We start from the raw sequence: 26,631 nt of genomic DNA, 5'->3' as shown, positions 1-26,631 counted from the left end.
TCCGTTTCCCGCAATCCCTCGGGCACCGGAAGTGGTGGCGCGGCGCTTCCGCAGCGGCGGCCCAGGGCAGCAGCGGGAGGCGGCGGTGGCGGCGGGAGGCGCTCCCGGTGGCGGCCATGGACGTGACCGGGCCCGAGACTGACTGGCGCAGCACCAACTTCCGCCAGAAGCTCGTCAGCCAGATGTGAGTGAGAGCCGCGAGCTTGCTGCTGGGTAGGCCGCGCGGGGGCCTCGGCTCGTTCCACCCCCGGGGCCTCGTCCCGCCCGTGTCCGCTCCTCCCCGAGCCTTTCCGGCCCTGCTGACTCGCCCTGGCTGGGCTGGGTTCGTGCCCGCTCCCCGCTGCCTCCTCTCCTGAGGGGAGCCCTCTCCTGAGGGGGCCTCGTTACCAGGATTTCCTCGGACCCTGTGTGGGGGTAACCGGGACTGTTCTTAGACTTAATTTTTCCGATTCTCCTTCTCTTTCACTTTCCTTTTCTCCGGCAATACCGGCTTCCTACCCTGCTTGACACCATCTGTTTTAGGGATTTAATTTTGTCAGTGCCCATGATGTTGTGAAATTTGGCATATTCAGCCCTATGAAAATCACTGTTACGGGCTTGCATCTGACTTTTGGGGGCAAATACGAAATAAAAAACTGGTGATTTAATTTGAAGTTTAACTTGTTGCCTTTTCAGTTTTCCTTTGTGAAACAATTGCTTTCCTTGAATTATGTTGGTGCTCTGCAGGCTTTTTCTATTTTTTGGAAGGCTCTTCTACCCTGTGCAAGGTGGTGAGCCCAGCAGTGAAAGCACTGTTCATTGTTTCTGAAGTAATGTTGGAGTGCTAATTCATGTGTACTTGGAAAACTTGATATTCCCTTGTTGATTTTAACAATCAATATCTAAAATGGGACTGGTTTTTTTGTGTCATATAAGTAGTTTGAGTGGGTTTGCTACAATTAGGGTGCTGTCCCAGAATGAAACTGTTGCAGTATTCATTGAAGAAGTGTTGATGGTGTTTATCTGTCAGAGCCCTAAAGACTTTCTCGGTGCTCACAACTGATGCTTCACTTTCTAAACTTTTGGTGAAGTCATTAACCTTGTTAGATTAATCCCTTCTGTTCTTCTACTGCTTGGTCAAAACAAGCAAACAAAAGTGTCCTTGAGTGCTGTGTAGCTGTGAGGAAATAAACGTGAGTAAGCACGTGCAAAATTAACACGATAAAACTTCGAGTTTGTATTTGCCCTGCAAACTGTAATGTTTTTCTCTGAGCAGAAAACAATGCTCATAAATGTTTCAATGGAAGTGTACAGCAATGGATTAAAAAATTGCTATTACTGGCCAAAAAAAATCTTTAAGGTTAATGCCAAATGAAGGGATGACAGTAATCCTAAACTTGTAATAAATGCCCTCTGTCTTCTTTTACACAGGTGCACAGATGTCACTGTCCATGTGCTTTTTATTAGAGATGCAGTGACAGGGTTTTTTTGTCACTTCCTTGTGCTCCATGCAGTGTTGGAGTATGGATCACATATTTGTGTTCACAGGCTTGTTTAAAAAGCAAGCAAAACTATGTCTGGGATGGGTTGTTACAGTGACTGCAGCAGATTTTTTTAAGCAGTTTCTATGTGTTAGATATCCAAAAGCAACCTGGTCTGGTTTCATGTGACACTTAGAATAAGATGAAGCTAGCCAGAAGTAGAGTTTGTTGAATGAGAAAGAAATGCAATTTTCTATGCAACAAGTTCCTATTTCTTTCCAGAAGGTCCTGGCTTTGTCATTAGAGGCTGACATAGTAGGTGGAAGATGGAGATAATTAAATATTTGATGAATAATCTGAAAGTTTTTATAATTTTTGGGAAGGTTGTTCCAAGCAGTTAGGGAAATACAATCTTAAATGTATGTATATCTTCCAGTTCATCCTGCAACCAAGAAGTGATACTTGTCAAGATAAATGTTTATACTTGGTCCTGACCATAAGAAGCATGAAACCATTCATATTACCTCATTTTGAGTGCCTCTTTATAGCTGCTGGATATAGATGTCTCAATATGTTGCAATTCCATACTTGGGTTTTCATTACAAGCCTGAATTGAAGTTTTCTGGGCTTTGGCTTTGTTTTTCAGAAGTGATGTTATGTCTCACATTTCAGTGTGGGCAGTGGCTATCTTGAGGAATGTGTCAGTGGTCCATGTGCATCATTTGGTTGTGGATACTTGAGAGAATAGTGCTTTTGATGTCCTGAGAAGCCTCTTCCAGTACCAGGTTCTGTGTGACTGCAGGCCTAAGCAGAACTTCCATGCAGTTGCAAGACTGAGGAATCCTGAGCTCCGATGGCTGAGGCTGAGAAGCAGCTTTGGCTTCTCCCGGGGTGATCCAGGAGTCAGCAGTGATGTAGGAATGTGGAATATGCTTTTGTTTGCAGGGCACCACTTTTTTCTGGCCCTGACAGCCAGTACACACTGATGCCTTGGGAGTCTCCTTTCTAAAGGCCTTTCCTTAATATGTTTTTAGGTGTTGGAATTGCCTGAAGGACAGATCTGATCTGGGCTGTAAACTCAGTCTGTGGCTGTGTCCAGATCCTGCCCTGAGCTGCTTCGTGGCTGTGTTAGAAGGGAATTGTGCTGAGTGTGGGAATGGGATGTAATTCAAGTTGTGTATTGGCCCTGAACCTCCTCTGCTTGGTGTTTCACTGTAGCAATTGATTCTCAGAATCACAGCGTGGACTGGGTAGGGAGCAGTTTTGAAGGAGAACATGTTCTGCAAGATTTTTCTGTTAGACCAGCCTGAGTGAGAGGTTGCACATATTTGGGCTGGAAACAAGCTTCTTGAGAGGGGAGGGGGAATTCCTGAAGCTGGTGTTGGTGTCAAACGCTTTGTCTTGTGAAACCACGACTCTGAGTGTTCTGCATGAAGTCAGGAAGGCAGATTTTTTGTGCACATCTGCACATTTACTAAAGATACATGTACAAAGTGACTAAAAGGCAGAGGAAGGTTGAATTGGTTGGTCCCATCTAGTTCCCAAAGCTTTGTAGAGTTGGGTGGTCTGCCAGGAGTGTGCTCTGTGCTGAAGCTGACTTTTTTAGCTGACTTCCATAATCTTTTAATGTAACTATTTTTATGTTGATTGCAGTTAGATATGTTAACAAGGAACAAGTTGTGTGTTTTTGTTTCTTCCTAGTCTAAACGTTTATTGGAATGCTAACAGATAGGACGTGGAGAGCTTGGAGTAGCATTTTCAGTAATGCAGATGTAGTCACAATAATGCATCTTTCATGGTCTATAATGTCAAGAGGAAATGATCAATATAAAAGCAGATAATTTCTTTGCGGTCGATTTTTTTCGCGTTCCTGATACCATATTGATCAATGTCTCTATCACATCCACTAAGTGCTACTTAGATGTTACTTTCTTTACTTGCCTTTGTGCAAACTTTGTCTTTTCTGTCTGCTCAGTTTCAGTGCTCTCAACATGAAAGGCATTGTCATTGTACTAGGACTGGAAAGTTAAGGAGGATTCAGAGTAGTGTGGATTCAGAGGCAACATTTCCAGTAGTAAAATGAAAAAAAAGGACTTATTAATAGAGAATTGGATATAGCTTTTTCATCCACAGCAGAGCTCCTTTATGAGCAGTTCACTTCAAGGCTTGTTTGCCCATGGAGGAGGAATAGTTACCCTGCATTATGTTCAGGTTCTGCTTCAGTTTAAGTAAGCTTCATATGTAAGCAGCGTTGTTTTGGTGGCTGCCAGACCCCACAAACAGGTTCCCATGAGAGCCTTCCAGCAGGTACAGTGTTCCACTGTGTTCTGTGTTAAAAACTGCAGCAGTTCAGTTGTGAGCTGCTGGTTTGCCAGGTAAGGGTGTGAGTTGTGGCAGCCTAAGCTCCTGCATTTTAAAGCTGTAGCATCTGCTCTTATCTTCTGAGACTGTCATTGAGTTAATTGACAAAGCTGAACCGTTTTGTTTTGTGCAAGCACCGTTCCTGCTGCATGGCAGGTCACAGAAATTCAGTAAAATAAATTTCAGAAAAGCCAGTAGTGCCTCTTCAGAGTGGCTGAAACTTCCAGGGGTCACTGCCCTGACATATATTTAATGTAGGGTAGCTGCTGATGCAATGGCAGTCACCGAGAAATAACTTTCTGAGATGTTAATTACAAAGCAAAAGTATTTCCTGATCACTTGTTTGTGGAATTTAGACTGTAACTGCTAGGCTGCTTTAAAAAAGAACAGATTTTGCAGGGAAGTTTCTAAGAACAACAATACCTAGAGAATTGGGATAGGGCTTTACCTGGCTGAACTCCTTGTTTTAGGATGTCTTTCTCTCCATGTTCCATAGTTAAATTAGTTGCTGCTCTTTGATGTACTGAGAATGTCCCTTCTTTTCCACTCATGTCCCCTCCCACCCTGCCCATGGCTGCACCTCTGCCCTTCCCTGACCCTCATCAATGCTCCCACTCATTGTCCTCACTCACTGCTTAAGCCTCTGTGCCTTTGGGCAACCTTTGTTTTTTGTTTTATTATTCCACCTTATGTTTAGGGAATTCTTTTGGAAAATCTCGATGCTAGGAAGCTCAATCTCATTGTTTGCCAACCATGGATTACATTAATCCTGTCATTCAGTTTTCCTCAAATAAACAAGGCCTGTTGTTCATTATTACTGGTATTTTGTCAAAATAATACATCAGGCAGTAAAATAATGACTTGTTTAGCAGTTGGTCTTGAATTTCTGTGAAGAATGTGTTGCCTTTTAGAAATTAGTTGACTTTTTTCTCCATTATTTGAAAAACATTAAAGGGTGGCAGTTTTAAGTAGTATGTGGTGCTGGTTGATTTGGGGTTTTTTTGTGGTGGGTATTTGGATTTTTTGTTTAACCTATAAATGAGAGAGGGGTAAAAAGCTGTTTCACAGACCTTTCTAACTCCAGAAAGTATTTTGCAATGCCCTCGATTAATACCCAGCCTTGTTTTTTCCTCTTTTTTTTTTCAGTGATGAAGCTATGAGGAAAGCTGGTGTTGCCCATAATAAATCTAGCAAAGATATGGAGAGCCACGTGTTTATGAAGGCCAAAACAAGGGTAAATCTTTATGTGCTTCCAGAAGTTATTTGGTGTCAAAAGAAGTTTGGAACAAATTGCAGAAATAGCAAAGCTAGTGCACTTAAGAGTACAGAGTTTGAAATCTTGATTTCTATGTGCTGCTTCTTTTACCTTGAGGGGAAGCAAGGAGTTCTGCATCCAACAGATGCATCAAACTGGACTTAGTGCAAGAGAGCTTTGCTGATGCTGCAGTGTTTCATGCACCTATGGAACCACACTTTTCTTACCTGACTATTTGTGTGCAGTGAATTGCATGTAATTTCCTTTATCTACAATGTAGCACCATTCCAGTTTGATGGTCAGAAAAATTTAGAATATCAATGAAAAGGCTCTGTCAAGAATAACCCCAAGGGAAGAGCCATGGTCTCTGTGAAAGTCTGGCTATAATGGACAATTCTGCACTCTTACAAATCATCAACTTCTCTGGAGCTGTGGTGTGAGATACTGGATACTGTTGTTTTCTCCAAGGGAGAACTTGTCTTGGTGAAACTGTTACAATGCTGATGTCACAGATCTGTGCCCACTGTTGGCATCCTCCCTGCTGAGTTGTTTAATGGGCAGGAAGGCTGTCCTAAAAAAAAAAACAAACCAGGAAAAACTTCCTACAAATTATTTAGCACACTAAAAAAATGTTTTGAAGAATATTTGTCTTCCATTTCTGACACTTCTGTCATGTTACTTTTCTGAGTTATAAATTTACTCGTATTTTCTGACATGAATTTAGCTTTCAAAAGAGTTACTGTGGTACAAATGTGACATCATTCAAGGACTTAAATAATTCAGTGTGCCAAGGAAGCAGGTTCTGTCCTTATAAATAAGGAATTATAGTGGATAAGAAGTGGAAAATGTACATTGGTTTATAATGTTTGCTTATTGTGGTCCTGTTAGTGTGGCTGTCAGGGAGGTTCTTTCCTGTGAATTTTGTGGTTTCTTTGTGTTCTTGTACCGTCAGCCACAATGACGTATTAGTGAAAATATTCCTAGTTAATAAACAGACTGTTTCTTGGAAGTAAACTGCTCTGAAAAGCCCACACACATTGTAAAGTAAAATCCAGTATATTGAGGAAGAATGCTGAAGAACCAGAAAGTAATATTGTTCTGTTTTCATTTCTTATGCTAAAATAGTAATTTTTCACCCCTAGGAGGAATATCTTTCTCTTGTGGCCAGACTTATTATACATTTCCGAGATATTCGTAAGTAATTTTTTAGTTTTGGTTTTCTTTTCTTCTCAATCATGGTTACTCATTGAATCCTCATTTTAAAAAAAAATAAATTAAATTTTAGGACTTCTGTGTGTGATTCTGCATGAGATTCTTAACAAGTTGCTTTAAAAATCTTCCTGTAGTATCCATGCCTAATTTATAAATACTATATCTTTTACACATCCTCTATAATTGAAAATTATTTGAGAAACTATTTAAACCTGCTACTTTTCCTCCTCCCTAATTTTTCCTGTATCTTTGCCTTCTGTCCATTTTTTTATATAGCATTCTGATTAGCAAATTGGCTTAGGTTATGTATTTTTTAGAGCTACAGTAGATAGTGTTTTTTAACATTTTTTAAATGATGATATGAATATATATTTCTTGTAGAGAGTATATCTGAAGAGTCAATGTGACAATATTGGCAGAGGTGATTAATTGTTTTTTCCTTTGCAGACAATAAGAAATCTCAAGCCTCAGTCAGTGGTAAGAGTTCCTATTCTGTTGTTTTCTTCCTTTCCCCCATACTCTCCATTTCTAAGTAGAACAGCTCAGAAATCAGGGCTGTGATGTACCTGTGAAAAAGCATCTGTGTATTTCCTAGCTGGGATATTTAATGCTGCTGGAGTAAAGGAAGGGGAGCAGGACATTCTTGGTGCTGTTCAGTGATCAGGGTGATCGTCCAGTGCTTTGGATGTAACACAGCAAACTTGTTTGTTTGCTTTTGTACTTTTGTTAGCTCACAGCACTGAGGTTCACAAAGCAGAGAGTGATTGAAAATAATCTGAGCAGCCCAGGTTCCTGCCTGTTGCCAGCTGTGGCTTCCTCAGCTGTTGCACCAGAGGCAGAGGTATTTGTGGGGCCATTTGGTGACCTTTGATCTGATCCTCTGTGCTAATTCTCACTACAGTGGATGTTAGGGTCATAGTATGGTCCTGTGGTTTTATCCCCCTAGGGAAAATATGCAGTCTGTGATTAATTGACATGCAGTCTAGACTGCTGGAAATTATTTTATACGTATTCTTAAGAAAGAGGTGGTGTGTGTTCTGTACCTGGTTAATGTTGCTTCTGCACCCCATGTTGTGTTTTGACCTCTTGAATTCTTTCTGTCTTTAACTTCACTTTCCTGCGTGCCTAGGATTCAGATTATGAAAACTGTCTTGAAAGGCATTGTATTTATTCAGTGTATAATAACAGTGATGTTAGAGAGGGAACTGTATAGCAAAGTACATCCTCTGGCCTGAGCATTGCTTCTGTCTCAAGGAAGAAGATCCACAGTGGGACTCTCTTGGTTTTTGAGGTTAAAAGCTTTATATATATATAAATATTTATATATATCCTAATTATATATATATAATTATTTATATATATCCTCATGCAGTTTCTTTGGCAGCTTGTTTTGACTTGTATATGAATTCGGAGATGGTTAATAAGTTCCTTTTTTTGATGTATTTAAAATCTGTGTAGAACTTCACAACACTGGAGCACTCTTTAAATCCTCTCTACTCTCTTTACAGAGAGGCAGAGATGTGCTGGGAGCCTTGTCTCACAGGCAGGGCAGTGAACCCGAGTTTGTCAGGGTGTTGGATCTAGTCATGGCTGAAGTTGCCAGATCAGAGAGTGGCTGATGGAGAGCAGAGCATTCTAGAAAAGCAATTGCATGGCTTGGTGCATATCAGTGTCTGTTTTCTCTGCAGATCCAATGAATGCCCTGCAGAATCTAACTGGGGGTCCCACGGCAGGGGCGCCTGGGATGGGCATGGCTTCCCGAGCTCAGGGAGCACCAATGAGTGGGATGACAGGCCTTGGTCCAATGGCACAGCAGATGAGTCTCCCAGGGCAGCAGCAGCCCCCTGGAACCTCAGGAATGGCCCCTCATGGCATGCCTGGTGTCTCTACAGCTACTCAGCAGAGTAAGTGCTCAATTTGCTTCAGCCACTGAAGTTCTTAGATCAGTAATAAGTCCTTTCCCCAAGGAAAAGGTGCTGAAGAGATGTCATACTGGCTAAACCAGCCAAGTCACCTGGGGAAAGATTTGATTTCAAGCCCTGCTACCTAATTGGATAAATGTCTTCCTTAGTGTAGCCAACAGCAGTGCAGCTGTCATATGAGAAATTCTTCTTTCATCATGTCAGCTTCAGAACACGGTTTTTGTAGACCTCACCTATGTTTTCCATGGTGCCATGATTCCTGCTGGTGACCTTGGTGCATATTTCTTCCTGCACATTTTTACTCTCTTTACTTAGGTTGCTGACTCCATGGAGGCAGAGTGAATTACAAGTTAGTAGTACAAAATGTAATTAATTATGTTGTTAATGTGCCCCATCCATTTGAGGAAGCAAAAGTATATACTGCTAAGGAAGGACATGAATTAATCTCACATTATTTGGGTACTGTGTTTTAATTACAATCTTTCTTCTCTTTAGCCCAGCTTCAGCTTCAGCAGATAGCTCAGCAGCAGCAGCAGCAGCAGCAGCAATTCCAGCAGCAGCAGGTGGCCCTGCAGCAGCAGCAGCAGTTCCAGGCGCAGCAGTCAGCCATGCAGCAGCAGTTCCAGGTGCAGCAGCAGCAGGCGGCGGCCGCTGCCGTGGCCCAGCAGCAGCAGCAGCAACAGCAACAGTTGCAGGCTGTCCAGCAGCAGCAGCAGCACATGCTGAAACTGCAGATGCAGCAGCAGCAAAACCAACAGCAGGTGATGACAAACAGCTACGATGGCAAACGTGGTGATCGGTGTGCTGGTTTGAAAGGAAGCCAGTGGGAGATCCCAAGAGCTACAGTTTAATAGGAAAATTAAAATAAAATGCAGTAGTACAAAACCACTGACAGAGTCAGCATACAACCTGACACCCTCTTGGTCAGGGTGTTGGTAGCAGTCTGATTAAATGGTGTCTGCAGTCCTCCTGGAGTGACAGATGTTGTTCTGTTGGAGCAGTGATCCTGTAGAAGGGTGAAGTTTTCCTCTGAAGGTCCTGTGGTGGTGATAGGTCTGTTCTTCATCTGGGAATCTAATGAAAAAAGGCTGACTGTGGTGTTCCAAATCTCAGATTATATCCAGGTAGGAATGCTGAGTGGAGCACCTCACAATGGGATGATGGAATTTTATCAACCATGCAGTGAGACTCAATGGCCCATTAACAGAAGATATCCCCCTGGAGGGAGGATGGGTTGTGGAAGAGATAAAGGACACTGCCCCACTTGGTTTTAACAGATGGTAATAGAATACATGCTTTTGGTTAAATCTTGCATTGTAACCTAAGGCTATCAGTTACTTGTCAGATGAGTCTTGGCTTGTGTGGAAGTATCAGCTCTGCCTGTTACTAACGCGTTTCCACTTTAGGGTATGGCTTCAGGTTAGATTGGCAAGTTAATTGACAGCAGTATGGTGGAGGAAGGGCTTTACAGATGTTTTGTTGTTTCCTTCTGTCATTCCAATAGGGAATTAAAATCTTTCTCTTTTTCTTTTTGTAAGTGTCAGGATAGTCTTTATTCTGACAGACACTGGGAAAGAACAGAACTTTAATTACTCTAGCCATAGTGGCTGTTTTGTCATTGTGAATAATGTGTTGCCACTTTAAAAAATATGTGTATAAAACACAATACCCAATTGTATCTTAAAACACAATACCCAATACACGTGTGTGTGTGTGTGTGTGTGTGTGTGTATATATCAGCCTTAGGTACAAAAGCAGATGAGGAAACTGCAGCTGTCATTCTTGTGCAGTTGTTGGTAAGGGGTGATTACATTTGAAGAACTGTATCTGAGCCCATTTGTACAGGAGAAGCTGATAGACTTCACCTTCGCTTTTAAAAGTTACAGGAAAGCTGGTAATGTGGATATACAGGCTATAGCATCCCTTAGGGTTGAGATATACAAGGGATGAGTAGATACAAAGGTTGGCCTTCCCTTGGGCTTAAAACATCATCAATCTGATGTGTTAGGATGCTGTTTACTTTTGGTTTATGCTATAAAAGTAAGTCTGCTGTTGCATTGCTGGAAGCTTTAACAGCCTGGCTTTTCCTGCTTTTCAGATACAGCAGCAACAGCAGCAGCAGCAACTCCAGAGGATTGCTCAAATGCAGCAGCTGCAGGCAGCACAGGTCATGCAGGCACAACAGCAGCAGCAACAGCAGCAGCAGCAACAGCAGCAGCAAATACCACAACAACAGATACAGCAGCAGCCACCTCAACAAGTCATGCAACAGCAGATGCAACAGATGCAGCAGCAACAACAGCAGCAACAGCAGCAGCAGCAACAACAACAACAGGTTGCTCAGGCACAACAGTCTCAACTTCCACCACAATCCCAGCCTCAACCCCAGCCCATGGTATCTCAACCTCAGGCAATCTCAGGACAAATTCCTGGTCAGGTTATGCCTGTTACTCTCACACCACAGCAGTTAAAAGCTATGCAGGTAAGGGCTAGGGCCCAGCTGATTGTTGATTTGTTATGACCATCTAGAGAAATAAAAAATATATCTGACTTTTGCTAGTAATGAAGTAGGAAAACCATAAATTGTTAAGAGTTCTGCAGTCAGCAAGTTATGAGTACAGGGTGTTTATACATTTATATCTGGGCCTGCCAGTAGAGAACAGTTTTGTACTTAAGAGTAGGAGTTCTGGAATCTGTGAAAACCATTCATACAGCTAATATTTAAAAAATAATTTCTTGTCTCACTTTGACTGGACAAGCAAAAAAAAGAAAAAGAAACATACTCTGGTGAAATTACCTCCATGCTGTTTGCTTTTCTAGAACAGAAGTACTTTGAAGTGTTCTAGACTGCAGCCAGTGTTAGCTCTCTACCATGGCTGGCTTGGCTTCTGCTGCCATGTTGGGAGGTTTTGGTCACATTGGTTAATATGTTGGTTGTTCATGCCTTGAAGAGAAGGCAAGACAATAGTTTTACACTGTTAAATGTCCTGCTGGGTCATCCTCTTAATGGTGCAGCTTTTTCAAGTGTTACAGTCATTTTTATCTGGGCAGCATAGGTTACTGTTGAGCCAAAGCTCAGACCTGCTTTTCTTCAGGCCTTGCTGGGGAGGAGTGTCAGCCACACTTCAGAAATGGATGAGTTGATACCTCCACTTTGTGCTCCTGCCAGCTAAGCTAGGAGTAGTTAAATGTCATGATTGTCACATTGACAGATGTAATTAATGTATTAACATTTGCAATGCTGGTCATTGGTAGGCTTGCAAAACATTAAAGTGTTTGTTATTTTTATATAAGACCTGATAGTACAGGTAAGAAGTTGCAAGAAATTGTTGAATTATGTGTGCAGTCTGTGGGAAAACTATTCTAAATATTTTAAACATGAGAAGTTACTTTCACAAAAAAACTCAAAAACTTTATTTTGTGAGGCTGGTCTTGTCTCCATACCCCTTTTAATGAACATAGTGCAGTAGAAACAGAAGTGTCATACCCCACTCAGGTATGTTTACCTTGGGTTTTGTTCTCGTACTCTAGGTAAGAGCTCAGCTGGTCCAGCAGCAGCAGCAGGCAGCAGCAGCAGTGCAAGCAGCTCAGGCCCAGGCTGCTCAGATGGGAGCTTCAGGGCAGGTAAGGGCCCAGGGCCCGGTGTCACAGGTCACAGCAAGTGCATGCTAGAGATGAGCATGGAGTTGGGATTCTGGTGGTTTCTGGTCAGGGGTCTGGCATCGGTCAGCCCCTGTATAAAGGGGATGTGGTCTTCTCTGCTGTTCCTCCTTTTCCTGGAGTCAGAGGCAGGATTTCATTGCCAAGCTTTCTGTGCATGCTCTGTCCCAAGTAGGTCCGAGTGTTGCCTGTACTGACACAGGAATGCACATGAGTAAGACGGTCTCCTGTGGGCACACTACAAGTCTGACTGTTGGTACCTGGAGTGTATCACCTCTTCTTTCATTAAACTCTCTTAGGTGACTGCTTTGTTGTGTAAACTGATTTCTGTACTGTGAATCTTTGCCTGCTATCTTTAATCACATGTGATTTACCTTCCATCTTCATGTATCGACTATAAAAAAAATAGTATAGATGGTGAAATCTCTCTGCACTCCCCTTTCAGTCCTTTCATCTTTCATTCTTCTTCTGAGTGAAATGGGCAGTAGATCTAGATGCTCTTGTTCTGGATGTGAATTGTGAAGAACAAATGGCGTGTGTCACAAGTGCAGAGTTACATTAAAAAAAGTAAAGTGCTGGGTGAAAGCTTGTTATCTAACATGGTTTTTTTATCCTACAATACACCTGCAGCCCCAGTGGTTGTTTCTTGATGTGTGCCTGGTATGAAGGAGACTTGGGGAAAAAAATGGGGAATGGCTTGAGCTGAACTTCTTATCCCATTTTCCACAAGAATATGAGAGTCTTTTGTGGCTTACCTCTGTAGTGTTTCATATTGAGGCATTTTACAGACATGGGTAAGTACAAATATCACCATGCTGTAGATGAAGACAGAGACAGACAGATGAAATGAGGCTGACTAGGACTAATGGTAGAATTCTTTTTGTATACCCAGGCATTCCATGTTTTTCAAGCACCATTTTCCATTCAGTGCACGAGTAATTTTACAGATTCAGTAAGAAGCTTTTTATATGGACTGTGATAACAATTGCTTCTTCAATGTACATCTCCCAGACTTGTCTCAGGGATAGTCTCTTGTGCCATGGTAACTCTGACGTGGCCACATCCTTGTTGGTGTGGCCAAGTTCTGTTTCTGAATTGCTCCTTTGGCTTGTGTCAGTGTAACACAGGATGTAAAAGCTGAGCAGCGGTAAGTACAGTTGGGACAGTACTGGCAGCAATGCACAATTCTCTTCCTACAGTTGGAATGTGAATTAAAACTTGTTTGTTTCTTAAATAATTTCCAGGTGGGAGCTGCAGGGACTTAGGCTGACTGGAAGGAGACACTGACTTTTTTTCTTGTTACTGACTTTAATGGTGCTCTTTCCAACTCTGAAGCAGATGGATTGTGTTTACTTAGAGTCAACTTAATTCTTGCCCTTTTAGTGACTTCATGTGCCAGTGGCTTAACAGCACAGTGCATTTGAAAAGCTTTGGGTGATAACATGGTTGACAGCCAGTTTTGTATTGCAGCTTTATCCAGTCTTGTATAGTAAACTTGGGGATTGCTCTTTATCTACCACATACAGAGTTTGGAATATTCCACATACGAGCTTTACTCCACTTGTGTTCATGCCACTGCAAGATGAGTCTACTAAAATTCACCTACCACTATGAGGTCCAATAATGAAATGGGTTTCTCATACTTGTCTAAATATTTTCTGTATGTAATAGCTTTAAGATTGTGGCTGTATATAATATTACAATGCAGCATCAGTGTTGAGAGTGCATAAGATTTGCTTTAGAAAAAGTCTCTTTTAAGACTAGATTTTTGCTTTCTATTTAGTACATTTTTCAGTAGCATCAGCATTTTTAATAAATCTGCCTTGATTTCTTTGTTTGGTTCAGAGAAGCTTTTTCAATAAACAAACCCTCTCCTAATCTTTGCTTGTTACATTTAAATTTAGTCTTTAAGGGCTTTCAAACTGGGAATTTTGCTTGCTATATCTGCATTTTTCCTTTTCCATAAAGTTTCTGTAAATCCTTCCTACATAAAAGTAAAAGCAGTCCCAGGTTCAAACATGATTCCTGTGAGAAGTTCTTCTCTGAAGTTTTAAAGGCACCACACAGATCAATGTTTCCCTGCTCTAGTCTTTGTGAGGAGGTAACTCACAGGGAAGCTCATAGCAGCAGTGTCCTAGCAACAGAGATCTACACAAGATGCTTGCAGCACCAAGGAAAAAGACCTGTAACCAACTGCAGTTAAGTATTAGTAAAGTAAAGTCACTGTTCTGGTGCAATCCCTTCAGGTGCTCAGAATGCAGAATGGCTGATGCTGAGTGAAAACCTGAGTACGTACATGTGCTCACCAGAAGCTGCATATTTATGGAATGCTGAATGTTTGGATGTTAGATAAAAGAAAGTTACAGGTTCTGGATTCTATTTGTTCTATTACACTTCATTTTTATCAAATAATGGGGTTTGTAGCTTACTGTGGATGGAGATCCTGTTCTTGCTCTCTGATTTATCTCAATTTACAGGGTCTGGGATTTTACCTCATAAGAATCAATTTCACTTGTGGAGGAAGATATGTGTTCAGTTAAAATCTTTTTCAGAAGTACTTAAACATTTCTGATTGTGTTCTTATTTTATGAAAAGAGTAACTCCTTTATCTACATATTGCTTTGGAACCTCCTTTCCTGACTCCTTTGTCAAAGGGTCACAGATTTTGTAAATATAAATGTGGTTCCTTTCCAAAGCACACATTTCAAAAAATACAAAAAACCCTAACCCAAAATTGTATGCTTGTGTACTCATTTGACCAACCACAATACTACAAACAGCTGAAAGCCTTTGAATTGGAGTTTGTCATGCTGGTGTCCATTGGTTTGCCAGACACTTAACCTGTGAATATTCTTCCAATTTCCTGTGTCTCAGTGGAAGTAATCTAAATCCTCACACTTTGGTGGTGTGGCTTCAGAAACATGGCCAAGATGGGACATGTGGGTCACCATAACATTCCTGGGATTCCCCACGCTCTAGAGATCTGTGTGCATTCACGAGGGTCTAAGATGGGGTGATTGTGCCTGAAAGGATTTATTTCCCCCTCCCGCCCCTAGCAATTTCCCCCCTTTTTTTTTTTTTGGTTTTGTTAGGGTTATGTTGCTTCACCAGCTCTCATGTTGATACTGTAGCTCTTCACTGCACTTCGTAGCATCCACCTGTGCTTTGTGGCAGTGCTGGGTTGTTGTGTTTGCTCGTGGCAGCTGCTGCATGCTGTGTGTGCATGTGTGTGTGATGTCTGAGACGCTCTCATTTGTTCCCCTTTTGAAATCCTGTCTCTGACCATCCCTCTTTACCTGGATGGAAAGGGACTGCATTGCTCTGATGTTGTGAACTAACAGCTGTGCTGAATTTGACACTATTTTCTTTATCAGTTATTGCTTTCCTTTTTCAGTCTTGCTATGTTGTATTTAATTTTATTTAATTTTAACAATTGTAAGCACATGCATTCTTTGACTCTCTAGAGATGTGTTGCTGGCTGCTTCAGTCCATTTACATAAACACCAAGCAGGAGTGCCCCAAACCATTTACAGGAAGGAGACTACATTATCTCTTAGGTTAGTTAGGATTGTGTAGGTTCCTTGGTAACATGTAAACTAGGAAAAAAAGGTAGCCCAGAGAACTTTAATGTAGATCTTTGAAGTCCCAGACAAGCTCTTTTACTGATAAGTGAATCTGTCAAAGATACCTGAATACTACCTCAAATACATGCTGTATTTGTTGTAAATTCTCAGTATGTGATGTAATATTAGATTTTAAGTAGCAAGTAAGAGGTACTATGCTTAAGTAAGCATAGTAAGAGGGCTATACAGATATAAAAAATTAAATCTGAGTGGCTGATGCAGGCTGATGGTTCTGAAAGGTATTTTCAGACACTGCAAAGCAGCGTAGTCCTAATACTATTTTAAAATAAAAATTGATTCTAATGCTAACCTTTATAATTTACCCTAAATGATTGTACTTTAGGGTGTGCTCACTCTATACAGCTGGAGAATCAAAAAGCTTGAAAAGGCTTGAGGAAGATCATGGACTCAGAATAATTTAGCACACCTTAGTTAGTCATAGAGGAATAGGAATAGATATTTGTCAAAATCATAGTAATTAAAAAGGTGTATTTGACTTATTGTGTGGGTTACAAAAGGAAAGAAATAGACTTTTCAAACCTGGAAGTCCTTTTTGCTGTCTTTGGCATTGTTATACTGGCATAGGTTATGCTGGTGTGAAATTTGCTCACTGTGGAGCATTGTGCTGCCAGCTGCTGCTGAGCTGACAGAATGTTCTGGAACAGAGGGGGCATCAGCCAGTGCTGCTAAAGCCTTGGGTCCACAGTGGGGGAAAGCACATCAGAAACCTATGGCATCATAGAGCTTCTTACATGGAGCGTTCCTGGCAGCAATCTTTGAGTACTTATCTCCAAGAATTTTAGAATTTCAAGATGTCAGGAAAATTTTAGGAAAGGCCCTTCATGGAAATGACAGGATAGTCAACCCTAGATCCACGAGTCTGAGTCTGCATGTCAGATTCCAGGAATTCATTAGGTGCTCTCTGAAAAAGGATAGAAGGAGTGTAGAAAGGAGTTTGATTTCCAAGCCAGCACGTTAGGTTAACCCTTAGAGAAAAGCTCACTAACCTTCCCTTCATGCTCCCCCTTCCCAGTTCCTGGAGGCTGCATGTGCTTCTCATCCTGCCAGTGCACTGCATTTCTTGTTTTGCGATTACTTTTGTCTGTTGTCCCTCTGTCCTCAAAGATGATCACCGCACCTATGGCCCGAGGTGGGATGCAAATCAGACCACGGTTCCCGCCTACCACCGCGGTGTCTGCTACACCACCAAGCTCCATCCCCTTGGGCGGACAGCAAATGCCACAGGTATTTACTGGGTCACAGCACATTGTGTCAGCAGTTGTGCAGAGCTTCACTGCCTGGGTCTCTAGTGCTGCCCTTCAAGAGAGGGGACGTCACTCTTGCATCAAACAATGAACTTGCTGGTGTTTCTCAGGGTGTTGGTCTGTTCAGGTTGTGTGTTTTATGGATCCTTCTTCATTTTAAGTAATAGGTTGTTTTTTTTTAGAGCTTGGGGTACCAAATAAAGCATTTTTAAAGTGGGATAGATCTTTATTTTAACATTTAAAACTTTTCTGTGTTCAGAATTGATTCAAGTCTCAAATGAAGGTTCCACACTCCATGAATGTGCATTTCTGAGTGTTGCAAGTCAGCACTGGAGTACCTGGCTGAGTTGTGTCCAGGACCTTGCTTGGTGTACATTCATGCTCAGTACAGGTGCTTCATGTGTTATTAGTAAACTTGGCTCATTTCAGTGTAAGCAACTTCTTGGCATCATATCAGGGACCCAGCAAAATTTGAGCTGTTTTTTTCTTTCATGATTGTGTAAGAGGAACTGCCAGAAGGATTCCACTTGTACCTGCATCAGAGGTGAGCCTGTGTAGGGAGGCTGGCAGCTCCTGTCCAGCTGCTGCTGGGAAATGCATGAGGTCAGAGCACTTCATTTGTTCTCAGGAGTTTGCAAAGGCAGTGACAGAAAGATTCTGCAGTCTTAGGCAAACACATCTGTTGTCATTTCTGGTTGAAGATGGATGTTCATTTCAATCCAGGACAGGGTGTATCTATTAACTGACACAAACTCCAGCCATAGCTGTGGAGTCAGAGGGAATTTACTTTGTGCTTTGGTCACTGTAGCAGTTAATAAATACAGCCTGAGATAATCATTGCCCATTTGAAATATCCACAATATCTGAGGCTTTCCCATGGATATTGAAATGTTAGTTTTGCTTCAATTTAATATTTGACTCATAGCAGAAGAGAGTAGGAAGCATTCAGTGCCATAGGGTGATCTTTCATCACTGTCATGGTAACTGAGGAGCTTTGGTTTCTGACACCAAGTGAATGCTCGTCAGGAGGAGTTCTCAGTAGCATGCCAAGGATTGTGAAAGTGATGTAGAAGGCTGAATAACTGGTCAAAGCAAAAGAAGAAGAGAAATTTTTCATGAGCAGTGATTGTAATGAAAATGGCTCCAGAGCAGGTGTTAGGATGAGTGAGTCAGTCATGGTTACTGGTGGCTGAAAATGTGTTTTGAAGGCAGCCTGACCTGCCATACTTGACAGCTCTGGACCAGCATTAATCTCCAGTATTGTCTGCCAAAACATTTTATTCAGGTTCTAGGTAGATTAGAAATCAGAAATGTTGTCTTAATCTTATAAAATACTAAACTTCTATTGTCTGTTGGGTATAACTTCCTTGTCAGCAGAGCCCTTGGAGCTGTTCACAACAGGAGTAAAGGGCTGTAGCAGATATGTGGTTATTAATCACTCATTTAAGAGCATGACTGTAGTATCAAAATCCATTTAGATGTGGTGATATGTAGTTCAGGGTGTATTTTCTCTTTAGAAAAGAATCTTGGTATTGCACTGAAGAATGCTTTTCAACAGAAGGACCAGATGTGATACTGATACCTTGTGGCTATTTATTTTTATCCCATATGACAAAACAGTCTGGCCTTTTTTATCATAAGACTCATTTGATTCTGCAGTGAGTTTATTTGTTTGGGGTTTTTTGCTTATTATAGTCTTTTCAAACAAAACAAAAAATATTGATATGTTTTATTTCTCAGTCACCTGGTGTTTTGATTTGCAGCTGGGAGCCCTTACCAGCCTTATCTCCTGAGTGCTGTTCTGTGCCTGAGACTCAACAAACTGCAGATAGAACTCATAGCTGGGTTTATCTTCCAGGACAGTGTGCCCTAAACAGTAAGAATAGCTTTGATTTAGTGGATGTAAATGCAAACTTTTATCATGCAGGCCTGAATAGCTTTTGGGCAAGACTTCAGAAAATTAGAGTATGGTGTCATGATCAGGTCACTGGAGAGTCACAGAGCAAATTCATGCTCAGTGGGCTGTTGTAGCTGTCCATGGACGTCCTTTTATGTGCAGAAATTCATATCCCTTAGTAAAAAAATATGTAGTTGGATTTCTTTGTATCTGTTGTAGATGCAGGGTATACAGAAGATCAGAAACCATCACTTAGCTCTGGAATTGAATTAATTCAATGGAGTTAAAGCTCCAGAAAGGAGGGTTTTTTTGTATTTTGGGTTCATTGCTATTTTTGTGGCTTTTTAAGCCTTCTTTTTACTCAGAGTCAACTGCAAAGAGCATTCCCTAGAAGTTGAAATTTCATTAAATTGTTACCATCTTAATCCGTATCCTGCAAACAGTGTAGAAACCTAAACCTGAAATCATCTTTAAATCTGTTCTATAGAAAGATATGTGAAATTATGTAGCAAAGGAACTGCTGTCAAAGAAAACCAAGGCAGGAAGTTCAGAACTGCACACTTCTGAATGCATGTTTTTGAAAATGTCACAATTTTGCTTACTATTAGACATATGGCCTTTGCTGTTCTGAAATGAAGCTGGCAGAGAGCAGACCTGGAAAGGAAGAAATCTGTTTGTCTGTGCAAATATTTGAGGAGGGGTAGTGCAAAAAATTCAGTTCATCCAGTGCTTATGTGCACACTAAATGCTGCATATCCTTTTCTTCACTTTTCTGCAGCATTTGTAAATTAATGTAAACAATGTCCTTGGTGCTGAATTATACACTTAAAAACTTAAATCTGCTAGAAAACCTAATGAAATCTTTCTCCTTCCCTCCTTCCCAAAGCACAAGGATTGAAGTGTTCAGAAGTACTTTTTTGTAACCAACTTGAGGCACTTAACAGGGGCCTGATTTTCAGGAAGTGATGAACCACTCCAAGTGGTCTTAGTCTGACTTGATGAAAAATGGGTGCAGTATCCATATGGGTGAGTTCTAAATCACTTGCTGTCTAATAACACATTAAATAGACTTGTGAAGAATCAGGGAATGCTTTTTGCAGTGTCCATCCTACCTTCCTTCCAAACATGGTGAACTGCCTGGTGTCTGCAGAAGGCAAACTGTGCTTTTCCATCTCAGAAATGCTTTTCCAGCTGTTGAGGAGAGACATGCTGTTAAAGAATCCACCTCCTTTGGAAAACAGTAAGCACAGAGTCTTTAGTTGCTGGTTATGGAGGAAAGGAAGATACTGTATAATTTCAGCCTCACTTGTTCTGTGTGTTACCTTTGTGTCAGAGGTTCCAAAGGTACTGAGGCTACTGAAGATTAAAGAAAAATCATAGTATGTCAGGCTGCATTTGATTTTGAATATTCTGTAATAGATAATAAACTAGTATCTTCAAGCTTAGTAGTTTTGCACTGAGCTGGGGATTGTGCCTTTTTTGGGGGGGTGTGACCTTTTGCATAGCTGCAGTGTGAGGTACCAAGCAAAGCATTTCCTGTTGCAGTCAGTGTGTCCATGCAAAAGTAGACAATGCAATACTTTTCAGTGTGCTAAATATCATGTCCTCTGCATAGTTGGATTATTTAGATGGATATTTAACAAGAAAGTGAAGGGAAACACCAATTTGCAGTGCCTGTGATGTGTCTGGGACTTCTGGGTTTAGTGGAACCTTCACTTAAAAATGGTTTAGACTGAGGGAAAGAGTTGCTAATTCAAAGATGCTAATCAGTGACTTACAGAATGGACACATGGGTTAATAAACCACAATGTATTGCCTCTGCAGGCTAATTCCTCTTGTGTTTGTATGTACTTGTTTATAGCCTCAAGTCATAAGAACTCTGTGCCTTAAACAAATGTGATCACTTACTATCTGCATTACTACCCCATGCCTCTGCCATTGCACAGGTTTTCTTGTTTGATTTTAAGGGATTAAGGGGGAAAATGTGTATTAGAACAAATGTGGGAAGTTGCTCCAATTTTAGTGTCATCTGGCTCTGGCACTGTAGAGTGTACAGAATAAACTTGGTTACTACCCAGAGTTTGGTGCTGTTCTGGAAATGCTCTTACTTGCCTTTTTGTCCTTTAGGCACACCTCATCATTCTCCAAAGGTCAGAAAGCAACTTCATTTTTTTTTTTCACCCAGCTGTTCAATTTGGAGCTTTATCTCCACCCAGATTTTCAGAACTCAGTATTTAAACAAGATGTTGGTGATTTGGCTTACCTAATTTTTTTCTTCCTTCTTCCTAAAGAAAACCAGTTGAGAAGCTGCAGCTGAGTCTGACAGACCTTTGAAGAGTGTAATTAAAATGTCTTAATAAGAAGGGGGTTTTGACTCTTAATTATCAAGTGGGAAATGTCTTTTCTTCCTGATCTTCTTTAGTTCTAATGAAGTACAGGTTTTTCACATGGCACTTCCGACATTTTAATTGCAACATGATGGTTTGGGCAGTGAAAAATAATTATTATACAGTTAATTCAAGTTATTTGCAGTTTAAATGGTCATTTCTACTGAAATTGATAAGATTTACTGCCCTGAGAGCTTCAGGAGTGATACAGGTGGGGGTGTCCATATGGGGGAGGAAGGAATCTAATGCTTTCATTTCTTGTAGGCCTGAGGATATACTTCTCTCCACAGGTAAAGCCTTTTAGTTAGGTTCCCACCCTCTGCTCCCTTCTGCTGTTATTGATGGTATCTTTTCCCACATTCCAGGTCAGCCAGAACAATATTACCATGATGTCCTCCCCATCTCCTGTCCAGCAAGCTCAGACTCCTCAGTCGATGCCTCCACCACCACAGCCGCAGCCTTCTCCTCAGCCAGGCCAGCCGACTTCTCAGCCAAACTCAAATGTCAGGTGAGCCACACTGCAGCTCTTCTGCTCATGCCCTAAGCAGGAGGTTTTCAGAAACACTCAGTAATCCTACTCTGTTCTCATTGAAGTGAATGAATTTTAATGCCAACTCCTCTGGGAGCACAGGTGAGACCGTGTTGAACTCACTCCGAAGACTCACATTTTGCATAAAGGATCTGTGTATGAAATCTCCTCAAGGCAGAACTACACACTGCCATAGCGATGCTTACTAAAATCATATCTGCTTACAGGCTGATGATCCCTCCTTGTCAGATTCTGGCAGGTTTAATTTTATGTTTATTTTTCAGCTCTGGCCCTGCTCCATCACCCAGCAGCTTTCTCCCCAGTCCATCTCCACAGCCATCACAGAGCCCAGCAGCTGCACGAACACCTCAGAACTTTAGTGTCCCATCCCCAGGTCCTTTAAACACTCCAGGTAAATGATCTGAGAGCCACACTGCACACCATGGGTCAGGCTGTGTTTTGGTAACTGTAATAGTTCCTGGGAAACCTGCTATTTTTGGTACAGTGTAAACTTGCAAGAGCTCTACATAGCAGCTGGCATTGCAGGTAGTGACCATGTCACATTCACCACATGACACAACAGCTTGGATTCCCAAATCAAAATCAATTGAAACCTCTTTTCTCATTGCTGAACTATGCAATGGGTTTTTCTAACTTCCCCAGTCTTTGAAAAATGAGTGATACTTAATTTAATGGAGCAAGTTTATAGAGGTAATAATGATTCCTTAGTTCCAACAGGAAGAAACCCTCAGTGACACTGTGCAGCTGTAAAGGACATAAGCACTTTATTCCAGACACCAGGCCTGGCTCCAGAACATCTTCCCAGGTGTACTCTGGCACTTTGCACTTCCCTACCAGACACAATAAGCAGTTTGTGATATTGTGAATGGAGCAATTTAACGGGCTCCTTCTCAAACCATAAAATTGGGTGCTTTGCAGATAGAAAAGGACTCACTTCACAAAAACTGCTGTGAATTTATGGTATTTATTTAGTGTTTAAAGCATCAGAGTGAAGGCCAAATAAAGACCTAGAAATGGCTATATGGAATTGTGGAACTTTGCAGAAAAAGTGAGAATTGCTGCTCTGCTCATAGAACATGTTATTTCTACACAAAGACTGGCAAGCACTTAAACTGTGGAGGGCATCCAGCTGTGGGTTTGGATATTTGACATGAACTACACTTTGAGTGGCACATTTCAGATCAAGATTGTGAAATGTGAGAATAATGTTCTGCAGTATCTTTTATCACCTCTGACATGCAGTCTTCCTTTTTGCCAGGAAATCCAAATTCTGTCATGAGCCCAGCCAGTTCTGGTCAGTCAGAGGAGCAGCAGTATCTGGAAAAACTCAAACAACTATCAAAATACATCGAGCCACTCCGAAGAATGATCAATAAAATAGATAAAAATGAAGGTGAGGTTTCCTGTATTTGGCCACGCATTTATCTGTGTCAGCTCTTTCACCTACTGAAAGAAGCAATACTTTGTCTTTTGTGGTGACTTCTTTTCCAGGAATTAAAAATGTCAGAGAAAGTTGCTTCTAACTAAAGATTTTAGTGTGAGGAGTGGGCAAAATTCTTATCCTTAAATTCTCATTAGTTTCTTTGGTTTTTTGGGTTTTTTTTAACTTCTGATAGTTTTGAAACATGTAGCATTTATGCTTTGGATATACTTAGGATTAGATGAAAGGTCTTTAATCCTCACTGCTTTCTTTAGTATTGGTTCATATTTCCATTTTTGACAGTGTGCTGTGTTTCTGTCTCCAGGAGCAGAATCTATTCTTGTAGTCAGTGTTTGTGTTTCTCATACTGTTTCAGACAGGAAGAAGGACCTGAGTAAAATGAAGAGTCTCTTGGATATCCTGACTGACCCTTCAAAACGGTAACTCTTCCTGTCAGCTTTCCCAGCTATCCAGAAATCTGTTGCTCAGCACCCAGCCCTGTTGCCATTGAGGCTCTCTGGGGCTCAGCCAGCAGAAACTTCAGCTGAGGTGCCCATTTGGAGGTGATGTGGGTGAAATTTCTCCTCTTTCACAGGTGCCCCCTGAAGACACTGCAGAAATGTGAAATTGCTCTGGAGAAGCTGAAAAATGATATGGCTGTGGTATGTAATGTTTTGTGCCAGCAGAGACCCATCCCAAAAGGTCTTTAGACTTGGCAGGATCATTTTTGCAGTTTTTGTTACTCACACTGTTAAAACTTCAAGTAAGGTTGGACAAAGAAAGAAAGCAGGAAAAACTGGGCAGGCATTTACTTCATGTCACCTGTATGTATCTTTTAACTGAACTTTCAACTTCTTGTGCTTTGTGCCAAGACTTGAATAATTCTTTCTTTGGACTGTGGCTGATTTAAGGACAGCCTTCCTAAACCAAAACTGCATTGTTTTTGATATTTTTTCTGCTTTACTTACTCCCTTAATGTTATTACATACAGTTTTGAGAATAATTTGCATTTCATGCATTGAAAGTTCACAGCTATAAAATTTTTCAGAATCAGCAGTAGATATTTCCGGTTTGATGACGATTAAAGGAAAAGGGGGATTCTGTTGTGTTTCAGCCTACTCCACCACCTCCCCCAGTGCCCCCCACCAAACAGCAGTACTTGTGCCAGCCCCTTTTGGATGCTGTTCTGGCCAACATCCGCTCCCCAGTCTTCAACCATTCCCTGTACCGGACGTTCATGCCGGCGATGACCGCGATTCACGGGCAGCCCATCACGTACGTACCGGGGGCTGTGTCTGTCCTGAGGGCTCAGCATTGGAGGAAAAAATGTCTCTGTAGAAATTGTTAAAAAAAAACAGATGCTTTTATGGGTGGGGGTGACTTACAGCTTTTTGTTTTTCACGTGTGAAATATGTGACAAGTCCAGGGTTAGCTCGTTTTCACCTGGTCCTCTTGTGGAATGTGTCCGACACAGGGCCCCCATCGCTTCCCCTCGAAAGCGGAAATATGAAGAGGATGAAAGACAGACCATACCAAATGTCTTACAAGGAGAAGTTGCAAGATTAAATCCTAAATTCCTGGTGAACCTGGACCCTTCACACTGCAGTAATAATGGCACAGTTCATCTCATATGCAAGCTAGGTAAGAAGAAACGGGGAGATGTGCAGTCTGGTTCCTCCTTGGGGTTCACAGGCTAGAAATCAAGCTCAGTTATACACAAAAAGCCTCCTGTCTGGCAAGAAATGCTCTGATTGAAGTGTGCTTGCCTTCTAGATGACAAGAATCTTCCAAATGTCCCTCCACTCCAGCTCAGTGTTCCAGCAGACTATCCAGATCAGAGCCCTCTGTGGATAAAGAACCCCAGACAGTATGGTATGAAGATGGCATTTGTTGGGTGTGTGTGTGTATGTGGCAGTAGTGGGGAAATGTGAACACCTAATGTTGCTCTTTTAATGTTTTTAATACGATTTTTATGACAATTGCCTTTATCTGTTCTCTTTTTTTCTCCAGCAGCCAATCCCTTTTTGCAGTCAGTGTATCGATACATGACTTCAAAACTATTGCAGCTCCCAGACAAGCATTCGGTCACAGCTCTGCTGAACACCTGGGCACAAAGCATTCGGCAGGCCTGTCTCTCTGCTGCGTAACAGCTCACCTCCTAAATCATGAAGCAACAACAGCTGGCCTCTTCCACATACCACTGGAAAACCACACTATGGGGAGGTTTACTTCAGAAGAAAGAAGCCTTATGGTGTTTTGTTTCTAGGTTGTCAGGTTCAGTAGAGAACCTGATGTTAGACTTAGTTTTTCATGCTTTCTATCTTCTGCCTCTGTGGACTTTTGCCAGCATTTTCAGATATACAAAATGTGTATATATGGTTCTCAAGACTGTATTTAGGGTGAGTTTTTATTGTCTTCTTAGAGAAGAAATTATTTGTGGACTTCCATCAGGGAGTCTGGTATAAGAGGGGGTAGGGAAAAATGTCCTAATTTGCTTCAAAATTTGCTCAGTGCCAGTATTTCTTTCACATTTTGTTTTGTGACCTGATACTGCCCCAGAAATAAATGAGGTGTAGCACAAATGTGCTTGCAAACTTCCCAGAGGGTGCAGGAAATCTTTCTGACTACTAGTTTTGCCCAGAGATGGGATAAATTACATCCTTTTAAGGCATCCCTCAAATATATGACATAAATCTGGATAATTATACCTGGGGGGTGGGAAAGTGGAATCAAAGAGAGCAAAAAAAGGTATTTTATAGCTTATTTTAAATGCAACTTTGTATAAATGGTTTTTGGTTAGCATGGACCACATTTCTCACTCCAGAAGAGTAAGACTGATGAGAAAGAAGAGATACTAATGTGCACATTGACTTCCTCTATAAATTCAGTAAATTGTAGGTAAAGATGCAGGGGAAACCAACAGCATAAAGGCCAAATGACAGAAATCAATCCAGTGGGTTTGTAGCTGCATTTCTTCTTTTAAGAGTCTTTCTGAGGCATCTGGCTTCCAGTGGGAGTTAATGCAGTGCACTGAAAATGTTTCTATACTACATCACTTTGTTTAAACAAAAAAGGCAAAAAAATATCTCAGGAGTAGAACTGACAACTCATCCATTGTGCCTTGAACAGTGATGGGCACTCAAGTCAGTCAGCAGCTGCCTTACTGTTGGCACTTTGAATGAAAACATTTGCCACAAGTAACTCTAATGCGTTTTTCGTGTTTCCCTACGTGTCTAAATTGCTCCTTCTTAAGTTCCTGGTGCAGGAGAATTTCAAACAGTAGATGTTATTTCTATCCTTCCCCATCTCTCTCTGTATTATGCAGCAAAACAAAAGAGTAGCTGGGCTCTCTTACAGTAGTGTCAAGAGACTGCTATGACTTCTGTAAATCCATGTGGTGTCATCAGTTTTAAGGATGTTCTTAAATGTGGGTACTTAGTAAGCACTGACTGAGGCAGCAGAGTGCTGTCAGTATTTTGTACATGAGCTACTGCATTATCTGTTTGTTTCTACTGTAATAAATTTATTATTATTCCTGTGTTGGATGCTAACATTGTACTGCTCTTCCCCTGTTAGGATACCATGGGATGAGAGTTACTGTGGTGTGTGGTAAGTGAAA

At 41.4% G+C, this 26,631-nt stretch overlaps 1 protein-coding gene across 4 annotated transcripts; it reads left to right on the top strand.

The window, feature by feature from the left end:
* The first annotated feature begins 10 nt into the window (after nucleotides 1-10).
* Nucleotides 11-26,563, top strand: MED15 (mediator complex subunit 15). Of its 4 annotated transcripts, none has more exons than XM_086855730.1 (18): nucleotides 11-184; nucleotides 4,968-5,055; nucleotides 6,219-6,270; nucleotides 6,736-6,765; nucleotides 7,977-8,192; nucleotides 8,706-8,971; nucleotides 10,309-10,692; nucleotides 11,742-11,834; nucleotides 16,619-16,738; nucleotides 21,408-21,550; nucleotides 21,856-21,983; nucleotides 22,851-22,985; nucleotides 23,389-23,452; nucleotides 23,608-23,674; nucleotides 24,127-24,287; nucleotides 24,487-24,653; nucleotides 24,786-24,884; nucleotides 25,026-26,563. In XM_086855730.1, the coding sequence occupies exons 1-18, from the start codon at nucleotides 117-119 to the stop codon at nucleotides 25,157-25,159; spliced, it is 2,415 nt and encodes an 804-aa protein (XP_086711856.1). In that variant the 5' UTR covers nucleotides 11-116; the 3' UTR covers nucleotides 25,160-26,563. The 4 variants fall into 4 exon arrangements, with proteins under 4 accessions (XP_086711856.1, XP_086711858.1, XP_086711857.1 ...); XM_086855729.1 differs by having other exon boundaries at nucleotides 34-184; nucleotides 25,023-26,563; XM_086855732.1 differs by lacking the exon at nucleotides 16,619-16,738.
* Nucleotides 26,564-26,631: the final 68 nt, after the last annotated feature.

This window comes from Cyanistes caeruleus, chromosome 18 (genome assembly GCF_971803275.1).
Source record: "Cyanistes caeruleus chromosome 18, bCyaCae1.hap1.1, whole genome shotgun sequence".
NCBI classification, from domain to species: Eukaryota; Metazoa; Chordata; class Aves; order Passeriformes; family Paridae; genus Cyanistes; species Cyanistes caeruleus.
This window is presented reverse-complemented; position numbering and strand designations above follow the sequence as displayed.

Coding starts and splice junctions, on each gene's coding strand:
- MED15 (XM_086855729.1), top strand. CDS start 117: ATGGACGTGACCGGGCCCGAGACTGACTGGCGCAGCACCAACTTCCGC. Junction 22,986..23,388: donor TAAAATAGATAAAAATGAAG/GTGAGGTTTCCT, acceptor ATACTGTTTCAG/ACAGGAAGAAGGACCTGAGT. Junction 24,654..24,785: donor TCATCTCATATGCAAGCTAG/GTAAGAAGAAAC, acceptor CTTGCCTTCTAG/ATGACAAGAATCTTCCAAAT.